Source organism: Mercenaria mercenaria, unplaced genomic scaffold (genome assembly GCF_021730395.1).
Source record: "Mercenaria mercenaria strain notata unplaced genomic scaffold, MADL_Memer_1 contig_2921, whole genome shotgun sequence".
NCBI lineage: Eukaryota > Metazoa > Mollusca > Bivalvia > Venerida > Veneridae > Mercenaria > Mercenaria mercenaria.
Window position 1 is genome coordinate 14,317 of NW_026461013.1, and position 12,643 is coordinate 26,959.

A 12,643-nucleotide genomic window follows, 5' to 3' on the forward strand; every position below is an offset into this window, starting at 1 on the left:
GATATGTCCTTTTTCCAACAACTGATCAGGTAGACAAAATATGACCTACATTTGTTAAATCCTTTTGTATTCAATATACAATATGCACACTTTTCTCATGGCTTACACTAACAGTTATTTTGTAAGTTGTAGTGAGGCCCTGATAGAAAATTTAGTAGTGCATGAAGAATATGTAAAATAATGCATAAATTCTTTTGAAGACAATTTACAACCAACCCGTGGCACATTCAACATTCTCCACTACTTATCTGGCCAAATTAATAGTCATCATTTATTGTTCATTTCCTGAATGAAAAACACTTGTATTCAAGATAACCGTAGAAGGAATTGTCCACTTTTCTTTTGAAGTATCTTAGAAAAAAATGAGACAGCTTTCATGTCATATGTGTTCCCAGAAAATAAATTGAGCCGCACCATGAGAAAACCGACATAGTGCCTTTGCAAAAAGCATTGATCCAGACCAGCTTGCGTATCCGCGCAGCCTGACAGGTTTCATGCTGTTCGCTTTCAAAGCCTATTGCAATATAAGAGAAAACATTAGCGAATAGCATGGATCCTGACCAGGATACGCGCATGCGCAGGCTAGTCTGTATCCATGCTGGTCGCAAAGCCAATATGTTGGTTTTCATGGCGCGGCTCAAATCTACAATTCGTGAAAAATGTTACCTGTACTTGAAATAATATAAGAATAAAATTAATGCCGATAACGTTCTAATAATAATATTCTTCACTATGGGTATTTTCCATTGGAAAAAGTTCACAAAAGTGAATAGGAAACAAGATTCTTTTTTCATTTGTACCCATTATTGTAAGGATATAGTATTACAAATACAACTATGATATCAAATAAGTATATAATAAAATCTGTAAAAAGAATAAACTTTATTGTGCTGTCCTGATGTATATTTTGGTTGGTATTTATAAAAAGAAAAGAAAATGTTGAAAATGTTGAAAAATCGCTGGCAGTTTCAGCAACAGCGGGTGTGTTCAAAACAAAGCCTGGTGACCCTTTGCTTTTATTTGTTTTCAGCACAAAGTTCCTATCATATATGTGAATTAAAAAAAATATATATGAAAGGAAAAAACTATAGGAATTCTCTTTAAAAGAGACTATTTACAATAAATTTATCATAGTACACAGTGGTCGGGTTAAGGCAACCTCCCTGGAAATGACATTAACTGTTGCATTTCGGCTAAAGATAACGGCCTTTTTATGTGGCGTACTTCTGTAGACGCGCCTTTTTACAGGGCGTACATCGCTAATTTTGGCATAAAGTTCCCCTAAAACATGAATTTACGCCATGATATATACTTTTATTAATTCCCCGCCGTGGCGGAGGGATTATAGGAATGGTCTGCGTCCGTCCGTCCTTCCGTCCGTAACAAAATCGTGTCCGGTCCATATCTCCTAAACCCCTTAAAGGATTTTCATGAAATTTGGGTCAAATGATCACCTTATCAAGACGATGTGCAGAACCCATGAGTCAGCCTTGTCGGTGCAAGATCAAGGTCACAACTCAAGGTCAAAGGTTTGAGCCTGCCATTTTGTGTCTGCTCTATATCTCATAAACTCCTTGAAGGAATTTTATAAAACTTGGGTCAAATGATCACCTCATCAAGACGATGTGCAGAACCCATGAGTCAGCCATGCCGGCTCAAGGTCAAGGTCACAACTTAGGGTCAAAGGTTTTGAGCCTTCCATTTTGTGTCCGCTCTATATCTTCTAAACTCCTTGAAGGATTTTTATGAAACTTGGGTCAAATGATCACCTCATCAAGACGAGGTGCAAAACCCATGGGTCAGCCTTGTCGGCTCAAGGTCAAGGTCACAACTCAAGGTCAAATGTTTGAGCCTTCCATTTTGTGCCCGCTCTATATCTCCTAAACCCCTTGAAGGAATTTTATCAAACTTGGGTCAAATGATCACCTCATCAAGACGATGTGCAGAACCCATGAGTCAGTCATGCTGGCTCAAGGTCAAGGTCACAACTTAGGGTCAAAGGTTTGAGCCTTCCATTTTGTGTCCGCTCTATATCTCCTAACTCCTTGAAGGATTTTCATGAAACTTGGGTCAAACGATCACCTCATCAAGGCGATGTGCAGAACTTATGAATCAGCCATGTCGGCTCAAGGTCAAGGTCACAATTGAAGGTCAAAGGTTTGAGCCTTCCATTTCGTGTCCGCTCTATATCTCCTAAACCCCTTGAAGGAATTTTATAAAACTTGGGTAAAATGATAACCTCATCAAAACGATGTGCAGAAATTATGAGTCAACCATGCCAGCTCAAGGTCGAGGTCACAACTAAGGGTCGAAGGTTTGAGCCTTCCATTTTGTGTCCACTCTGTATTTCCTAAACCCCTTGAAGGATTTTCATCAAACTTGGGTCAAATGATCACCTCATCAAGAACTCATGAGTCAGCCATGTCAACTCAAGGTCAAGGTCACAACTGAAGGTCAAAGGTGTCAGCTCTGTATCTCCTAAACCCCTTGAAGGATTTTCATGAAACTTGGGTCACATGATCACCTCATCAAGACGTTGTGCAGAATTCATGAGTCAGCCATGTCAGTTCAAGGTCAAGGTCACAGCTAAAATCAAAGGTTTACCCTTTCACTATCCATAGCAGTGGCGGGGGATTTAGCTGTCTTTCAGACTGCCTTGTTTGTAACTTGATATACTATTCTCGCGTTAAACAGGTGAACTGTCGACAGAATGATTTTAAGAGAAAGAAAATGAACCTGAAAGTGAACGTCCGAGTTAGAAACCGAATTCACATGTCGGTTTACTCGAATGTTTGAAGAAACTAGAGAATTACTGCCCCAAATCACATTATCATGGGGAGCGTGAATGATCTTCAGCTGGTACTGAATATATCGCTTCTATAAACACGCTGAACTTCAATGAAAATAAGTAGTTTTTCTTACCTCGCCATACAGAATGTTGGTAAAATCAACAGGAAATGCCGGTAATGGAACGTACAATATACCGTGTATGTAGCGTACCCGCCGCATGCGACGTATACGTTGGACACGTTGGCCTCTGTACATGTAATACCAACCCCCTAGGTATTCTATAAGAACCATGGTCATGAAGGGAAAAATATACTAAGTTACTAGCCCGTTTCAATCGCGCATTTCATACCTAAAACACGCAGTTCGGTACATGTGTACTATGGATATCAAACAATTGGTAATTTATCTTCTATTGTGTGACGGTCACATTTCTTCAATACATCTTATCTTAGAAAAACAACGCGTAGTTTATAGTTATTTCAACGTTACACAAAAAAAAACTTGCTTGAACTTCCCTGGTGAAGTTCCGTTCTAGATTACAAAACCATTCTGATTGGCTAATATAAAAATGTATGTCAAACGTCATTTTACTACACGCGTTTCGCTAAAATGTGAAAATGCAGCATAAATGTGCAAAATGAATAAAATAAACAGAACAGATGCAGACCAATGTATGATTTCAAAATGAAGATCATATACAAGATGAATTTTATTTATCATTTCGGGTTTTATTGTTAAAATGTGATATTTTTTTTAAATTCTGTTTTTGTTTGTTTACATTTCACCGAACATGTGCACACTGCCGTGACCTCTAGACCGGATGTTCGAATCATTAGGGAAGGTCAAGCAAAATTTTTCTGTAACGTTGACGAAAGCATAAAATATGTTGATAATATCAGCAATATGGAATATTGAGACAATGTGACTGGTGCACGATGGAAGATAAATTATCGCTTGTTCAATATACTAGGTACCCATTCACCGAACTGCGCGTTTAAGTTGAGAAATTTACGATTGAAACGGGTTAGTATATTTTCCCGTTCATGACCATGGTTCTTATAGAATACCTAGGGGTAGGGTATAACATGTACAGAGGCATTTTTTCTGATCTGGCGCCAGTGAAGCCACCCCCATTTTGAAAATTTTCAATTGGCGTGTAAAAAGCCGATAAACTTCTAACAAGTGCAGGCTTAAACCTCCTACAACATGACCGAGTCAGAAACTGGGTCACCAGGTCTAATCAAAGGTAAGGATTATTAACACTCTAGAGGCCACATTTATGACTATATCTTAATGAAACATGGTCAGAATGTAAACCTTGATGATCTTTAGGTCAAGGTCAAATCTGCGTCAGGTGAGATCAAAAACTAGGTCACCAGGTCAAATCAAAGGGAAAGCTAGTTAACACTCTAGAGGCCACATTTATGACCGTAGCATAACGAAACTTGGTCAGAATGTTAATCTGGATGATCTTTAGGTCAAGATCTAATCTGGGTTATGTGGGGTTAAAAACTAGGTCACCAGGTCAAATCAAAGGAAAAGCTAGTAAACACTCTAGAGGCCACATTTATGACTATATCTTAATGAACCTTGGTCAGAATGTTAATCTTGATGATTTCTAGGTAAGTTCAAATCCGGGTTAGGTGGGGTCAAAAGCTAGGTCACCAGGTCAAATCAAATGTAAAGTTTGTTAACACTATGGAGGCCACTTTTATGATATAAGTATCTCTATGTAACTTGGTCAAAATGTTAATCTTGATGATCTTTAGGTCACGTTCAAATCTAGGTCAAGTGAAGACAGAGACTAGGTCACCTGATCAAATCAAAGGAAAAGCTATTAACACTCTAGAGGCCACATTTAATTTATGATCGTACCATTATGAAACTTGGTCAGAATGTTAACCTTGATGAGCTTTAGGTCAAGTTCAAATCTGGGTCAGGTTGGGTCGAAAACTAGGTCACCAGGTCAAATCAAAGGAAAAGATTGTTAACACTCTAGAGGCCACATTTATGACTGCATCTTCATGAAACTTGGTCAGAATGTTAACCTTGATTATCCTTAGGTCAAGTTCGAATCTGGGTTATGTGGAATTTGACCTACTGACCTACTTTTTTGTTTTTTAAGATACAGCCTTGAAATTAGGATGACATGTACAGTTTTGCACACCGATCTTAAAACTGAGAGTGACCATAAATGTGACCTACTAACCTACTTTTTTAAGGTGAGCGGTACAGCCTTCAGGGCTCATGTTTTAAAAACCAACTTAAATTGTAATATTGACAAACTTGAGTTACTAGAATATTTTCATAAATCTTAAATATTTACAGAAGGAAAGACATTTAAAACAATGATTCAAAATGATACGTGTACAGTCACCATGCTCCTGCTCAATGCTTGTTATTTGAGATTTTCAGCTTACTTCGACGCGTACTGCGGACCACGGACTACGGACTTACTATAGGGGTTTTCTCAAACTGTATATGAGGAAGTTATGCATAACTGAGCAGTTGCATATTTAGCATCCGGTTCTTATGCCGTAATACTGTTTTCATTTAAAATATCTGAGAAAAGACAGCTATAAGATTTATCAATATCCGTTTTATTGTATATGAATTACCAATATATTTTCTTAACAGTGTGGGGGCATTTTTAAAAATGTTCACCCTTTTACCTTTTATATCGCTTTTTGATTAATGTATATTCAAATCTTTCGACTACCGTATTTATGAACAAGAAGCTAGAGGATCTGTATCGCAAACTTCTTTTTTATTTGAAGTGCTGCAACTTATTTATATGCTCTATGTCAATTTCGTGAGGTTCTAGCTAGTATTCGCTAGCAGTAAAAACGGCTGTTGATTCAACGATCAACATACCCTATAAACCAGAATTTGAACCAATGACCTTCTGGTGAGGAGAAAGACACTCTCCCCCTGCGCCGCAAGAGGTTCACCGACCCTTACGGTAGGGGATCACAACAACATTTTTGGTATCAAAAATGTATAAAGTGTATATGGAGCATGGGCTTTCGTATTATAGCACGCGCGACGCTGAAATGCACAAACGCTAAACGTATATTTTACCCGGTAAACGCGTAAAAATACACGGTGAGCGTGTACTTTTATAGATCTACCGATCGAAATACACGGTAAGCGTGTAAATTTACACGCTAACCGTGTATTATGGTACCGCTCGAGCGATTTTAGACTTTTGACCCAAACGGTACGTCATACAATTTTGAATATGCACGGTACGATGCGTGACATTGTAATGCATTGCGGTAAAAATATGCCGCGCGTGGTATTATTATAATATTCTTAACCATTTCAAACCCTACAAAATCAGTTTTATATGATACTGAATTCATTCAGTATTCCCGGTCACCCTACCATGATATACGTGATGGCTACATAATGAACTTTTAAACCAATATAGACCTTGAGTTTTCATGAGTTTAAATCTTTGTTCAAGTTCCCCGACGACAAGTATCTACACATACCCCTTTTTTGCATGTGTTCGACTAAAAAGGCTTTGTAAATAATGATAAAAGGCTAGTCTCGACTTCAAAGCTTGTTGTATCAAAATGACCACACAGAATTGTTCAAATGGCGTCATAGGAGTTGACTAATTCAAAAAATAATCTCGTTGGCAATTCTATGCATTTACTGGCCATAAAACATTTTTGGAATATGATCGGAATTTTGACATTGGACGCTTCTCAGGCCCTTTCTTCACAAACCAAGATTGAAAAGATGACAGCTAGTTTTCATGGTACTTAAAGATTAGATTCCAGTTGAGACTGACAATCCATACTGAATAGCCACTTGAAAATAGTCATGAATTTAAATCTTAAATTTTAACATGCAATATTGATATCAATGACAATGTTTCATTATCAAACTCAACTGAGACCCAAAATGTTTTGAAAACAGAAGCCCAGGAATTCAGTCTTGGCGTTATCTCAGTAATCAAGATCGAGCCTGTCTTGATCATTTTTCAAAATCTTTTTAATTTTCAAACATGCTGATACATAACTAATTCAGGATGTTGCCGCTAAGTTATGGTAATATATCCGATCTCGTTTCGAAAGGGATGAAAGATGCATGTATGAGAACTTCCCGTATGTTTTGACAAAGTTTTGAACTAAATCATTTAAGATATTTCATTAAACTTCTCATGATTTTATGTTACATTCTACAGTTATCAAAATTAATGAAAAACAATGACTTTTTCAGTACAGAAGTCTACGAGAACACGGTATTTATACTATGCAACAAAAATTAAACGGACGTTTGTTTTATTCAAAATGTATCTTTTTTTTCACAATGATATTTTGTACTGCTTTTTTCTTATGTTGTTGCTAGGAAATACAAGTCTAGGAACCGTATGGACGGACACAAATTAAACCCAAACTGTTTTTTTTATAGGAATCGCCGTTATCTTCAAATCCACGTTTCAAGTTGACTTTTTAATGCATGAGTATATTAAAATGAAGTATTATCGTTGCACTGGGGGTTCGAAGTCGTTAGCGTCGCACAGAAGAAATGTCTCCATATCAAAACAAAATGTTAAAGCATACGGATATTTGAAGAACATGCTAAAGGCAAGTATAATGCGACAGAGTACCTGTATTAAGCTGAATCTAGAGGCATCCTACATGTAGACATTTATATAGCCGACTCGTTTAAATGTGACATGAACTAAAAATAATAGAGTATGACATCTGAAAATTGCGATTACGAGTATTAAATGTAGCCTGTTTACTATCCATATATTTTCAAACGTATGTATTGTATTAGCAGATAATTATATCGCAATACACTAATTGAGAAGGCAAAAGTAACTACACATATAGGTAAAAGAAACATATATACCATAGGTATCTTTTGCGAACCTTTAAATATTTTGAGAAAACCCCTACTGTAAGTATGCAGTCCGCTGTCCGCAGTCCGCGTCGAAGTAAGTTGAAAATTTCTAATTTGAAAGTTAAGACACCTATTAAATATTTTAACATTTAGAAAGCCAATATGTTTAATCCTTATCATGCTGGACACAACTGATTGTGCCTTTGCAACCAGTGTAGATCATGATCAGCCTGCATATATATGCAACAGGGCTCCAGATAAGATGCGTATTATTGTAAATTACGCTTTGAAATAATGCATATACGCATGTCTGATAATTTTTAAGCGTATAAAAACGTAAGTGAAAGTACATAAATGCACGCAATGACTTTTTTGAATCGTTTGAACGCTTTACGTAACAGAGCACGGTCGGCATTAATTCTCTCACATTCAACGTATACACGCATTGAATGGTACTCTATACACATAGGTTAAACTATATTATACACACAATGCTTGCATAAATCAAATAGTTTGGAATTAATATGGATGGTACAGTAGTGTGTTTTAACAACAAAAATGTCTCTTTCCATGAATGTAAAAAGTGATCAAACACTACGCATTCTTTAAACCAACTGAAATAATCCCTAAAACATAGTTCAATGTTTATTTAATATTATATTGGATTTGGTAGCGAGGATGAAGCCAAAACAAGCCAAGGGAGAAAAAAAGAAGCAAAAACCTGAAACCGTAGGGAACTGCAAACAAATTCATGGGGGCTGCTCCCAATCAATGTTATAAAACTGATTTCTGGTTTTTCACATTCTACAAATTCTCAAAAGTAAAATTACTCTTAGTCAATTTTGGATTTTACCATTTTACTCTTTCACAAAAATTATGAAGAGTAATTACTCATAGGCCAAACACAATATCTGGAGCCCTGATGCAGTCTGATCAAGATCTGCACTGTTCGCCATTCAGGCAGTATTTGTTTGGGAATCAATTTTAACAAGTAATGGTACTGTCCAACTTGAATGATGGACAAGTTCATTATAGAAATTTAGCCGGGTAAGGGTTAAGACTGAAAAGGTTTCCAACAGCACTTTTTTATGCCACCGGCATCTACTGATGCGGGAGGCATACAGTGATTGTCCGTCTGTTCGTCCGTCCGTCCGTACGAGGTTAACCAAATGGGACCGTTTCGTCTAGCATCAATACTCCTCCTTACTAGAATGACTTGATACTAATGCAGATGTAACCTGTGACCATTCCTCATCTTCAGACATAACCTGACCTGTTTGACATTGACCTTGAACTTGACCTCGTTTTGGACTTAGGTTGCTTTGTATCGACAAGGATGCCACCGGGGGCATCACGCGTTTATTGAACGCAGCTTCTTGTTGGATTTTGAAGTGCTGGTTTACTTTGTTGCATCAAATCACTTAAGTGAAGTATGCTTATTTTGGGTTAGAGAGCTTATTGAAAGTTTTAAAGACATGCTATAAATATGCGAAGGAACACCCTGAATCAGCACAAGTTGATGAATTTCTTAAAATGACCAAATTTTATCCGCACCTATTTTAGACAGGTGCTAGTAAGTAATTCAAATGTTCTATAGTCCTATATATGTAGTACTACGTATATACATATACAGGACTATAGAACATTTAAAAGGATTTAGTTACTAGCACCTGCGATTTTAGATCATTGAGAATATGTTTACATTTTATGCATTTAATTTTCATTTCAGGGAAGGGGAATTTACCAGCATATGCTTGTATTACATGTATTAATTAAGAATATAACTGCACAGAAATACTTACCAATGCAGACATTGAAACATGTCAGATAGCACGGAAAGTTCTGCATACTTCTACCGGATCATAACTTTAGTTGTGGATGTAGGAACTGTTACTTTGCGGGAAGTTTTTTACTCCAAATGTCCAAAGGCTACTGTGACTACACTTTTCACAAGTCCCACAATATCGTCTGAATTTATTAAGCTCAAATCAAAGAAGATTCTTACCAGTATTCAGTATCAACAGGTAACTGTTAATCCAGATCCAGACACATATGATATCTCTCTACTAATTACACTCTTGACAAATAAAAAGATTTGTGAAATTACTGAACCTGCAAAGGGATGGGGACAGATTCCACCAGATACTGATTTATCGTTAGGGGCAGACCTTCTGCGGGTCAGAGATATTAGAAATCAAATTGTAGGGCATCGACCAAATGCGCAGCTAGAAGAAAAAGAATTTCAAGTATTATGGGGCAACATTGAGTCATTACTGGTCAGGATTGCTAGACATGTTGGCTCTACAGAGGAAGCCAAAATCAAACAAATGATCGAAAGTTCTAAGACACGAGTGCTTGAGCCATTAGATGACAGGGAGAAGAAATTGTTGCAAGTATTTGTTGAATGGCAAAAGAAGGATACAGAAAAGTACCAGGCACAGCTGCTTGATGTGCAGAAATCCCTTGATCATCTTCACTTGAAGGTAAGACTGCATGACTTTTATCATAAAAATGTCTAAAAGTTTAATAAAATTTTATCTGTAATGCATTATTTTAGAAATGGTTTGGTTTGTAACACTTGGTGCTGTTTATTTTTAGCTCACATGAGCTGTTTGCACAGGCCAGTACTTGTTATCACCCTGTGTCCATCATCCATCGGTCCGCCTGCATCAACATTTTAATAAAAACATCATTTCTGAAACTACTGGTCTGAATTACACCAAACTTACTCAGAGTCTGTTCTGGCATAGTTTGGGATTACTCAAGTCTGTTCAATGGTTCTAAGGCAGAGTTAGCATTAAAGCGGGAAATACTCGTAATACTGGTAATTCACGGGAAATACGATTCAGACCAATATATCTTATCCTTTACATAAGCTATACTAGATTTTTAGCTCACCTGTCACATAGTGACAAGGTGTGATCACCCTTCGTCCGTCGTCCGTAGTCAGTCCGTCCGTGCGTCAACAATTTCTTGTCTGCACGATAGTGGTTTCATTTATGATTTTATTTCAACCAAACTTGCACACAACTTATATCACCATAAGATCTTGATTCCTTTCTTGAACTGGCCAAATCCCATTATGGGTTCTAGAGTTATGACCCCTGAAAGGGCCAGTATTAGCTATTTTGTCCTTGTCTGCACAATAGCAGCTTCGTTTGTGATTTTATTTTAACCAGACTTGCACACAACTTGAATCACCATAAGATCTTGGTTGCTTTCTTGAACTGGCCAGATTCCATTATGGGTTCCAGAGTGATGGTCCCTGAAAGGGCCAGAATTAGCTGATTTGACATTGTCTGCACAATAGCAGCTTCATTTATGATTTTATTACCTGCGGCCTAGACTGGAATACAACAAGTAGTGTAGCACCTGGGGACTGGGTGATTTCACGTGACTTTTTACCGATATGCGATTGGCTTATCGCATTTATTGAACGCCGTTTTAGCAATATAGCTTGCACACTATATGATATATAGAGAAATGTTTTTGACCTGAATTCCTCATTTATTAGTTCATTTAATTTATTCAAACTTTCAGCAATGATCAATACTTGTACCCCAGTTGTGCATAAGGGTTTTTGTGTTAATTGCACTTCAATTTCCTGGATTATGGTCCTGTGTTGTCAACGAAGTCCAGGTGAAGGCATGAATCACATTTGTAAAAGCTCTAGTAAAGTATTTCAGTATAGTCAAGGAATGTGACCAGCTGAGCTGAAAGTTATACATGAAAGGGAAATATGGTTATTTTTGCTCAAACAATAACTTTCAGAATTAAGAAATACATATTTCATATATCTACTTGTTAATCATGAAGAATGGAGTAATATTTCCTACATTAAAGCGTAATGGTATAAAATTACTTTTTAGGCTGAGTGGTCACACATACATCCATAACAATTTCTGGTCTGTATAACTTCTGGCCGCAGGAAATCTTTCGACTTGTTTTAACCTGACTTGCACTCAACTTGAATCACCAGAAGATCTTGGTTCCTTTCTTGAACTGGCCAGATTCCATTATGGGTTCCACAGTGATGGTCCCTGAAAGGGCCAGAATTAGCTGATTCGACCTTGTCTGTACAACACCAGCTTCATTTATGATTTGAATTTAATCAAACTTGTGTCATCATAAGATCTCGGATCCTTTCTTGAATGGCTAGATCCCATATTGGGTTCCAGAATTATGGCCCCTGAAAGGGCCAAAATTAGCTATTTTGACTATGTCTGCACAATAGCGGCTTCATTTATGATTTGATTTCAACCAAACTTGCACACAACTTGTATCACCATAAGATCTTGGTTGCTTTCTTGAACTGGCCAGATTCCATCATGGGTTCCAGATTTATGGCCCCTGATAGGACCAGAATTAACTATTTTGACCTTGTCTGCACAATAGCATCTTCATTATGTCTCCCACCACACAGTGGTGTGGGAGACATATTGATTTACTCCAGTCTGTGTGTCTGTCTGTCTGTCTGTCTGTGTGTCTGTCTGTCACAAAGCTTGTCCGCACTCTAAATTGAACATTTCTCACCCGATCTTCACCAAACTTGAACAAAATGTGTCTGACCATAAGACCTCGGCCAAGTTCGATAACTAGCCAAATCGGCTCAGGCGCTTTGGAATTATGGCCCTTGAATTACCGAAAAATCATCATTTCGCATGCGCTTTCATACAGGCAAAACGTACCCTATACTACTTACTAGCTGTATAGGGTGCGCTTTGCCTGCACCAAAGCGCATGCGAAATAAGTAGTATAGGGTACGTTTCGGGTGCACGAAAGCGCATGCGCAAGGTAATTAGGCAGTTGTGGGAGACATGCGCTTTTCTCAAAAGCATCTCTAGTTTGTGATTTGGTTTTAACCAAACTTGCACACAACTTGATCTTGATTCCTTTTTAGAGTGGAATTTAATGAAACTTGCACAATACTTGTGTCAGCTTAAGATCTTGGTTCCTTTCTTGAACCGGCCAAATCTCTTAATGGGTTCAA

General features: G+C 37.5%; 1 protein-coding gene across 1 annotated transcript in view; it reads left to right on the top strand.

Annotated features, from left to right (window-relative positions):
- Positions 1 to 9,466: 9,466 nt before the first annotated feature.
- LOC128552574 (uncharacterized) overlaps positions 9,467 to 12,643 on the top strand; it is a gene marked incomplete at its 3' end in the record, with an annotated part of 29,310 nt that continues 26,133 nt past the window's right edge. Inside the window, exon 1 of the mRNA XM_053533626.1 lies at positions 9,467 to 10,136. Coding sequence (XP_053389601.1) covers positions 9,474 to 10,136 — 663 coding nt within the window. The remainder of the gene's footprint in view (positions 10,137 to 12,643) is intronic.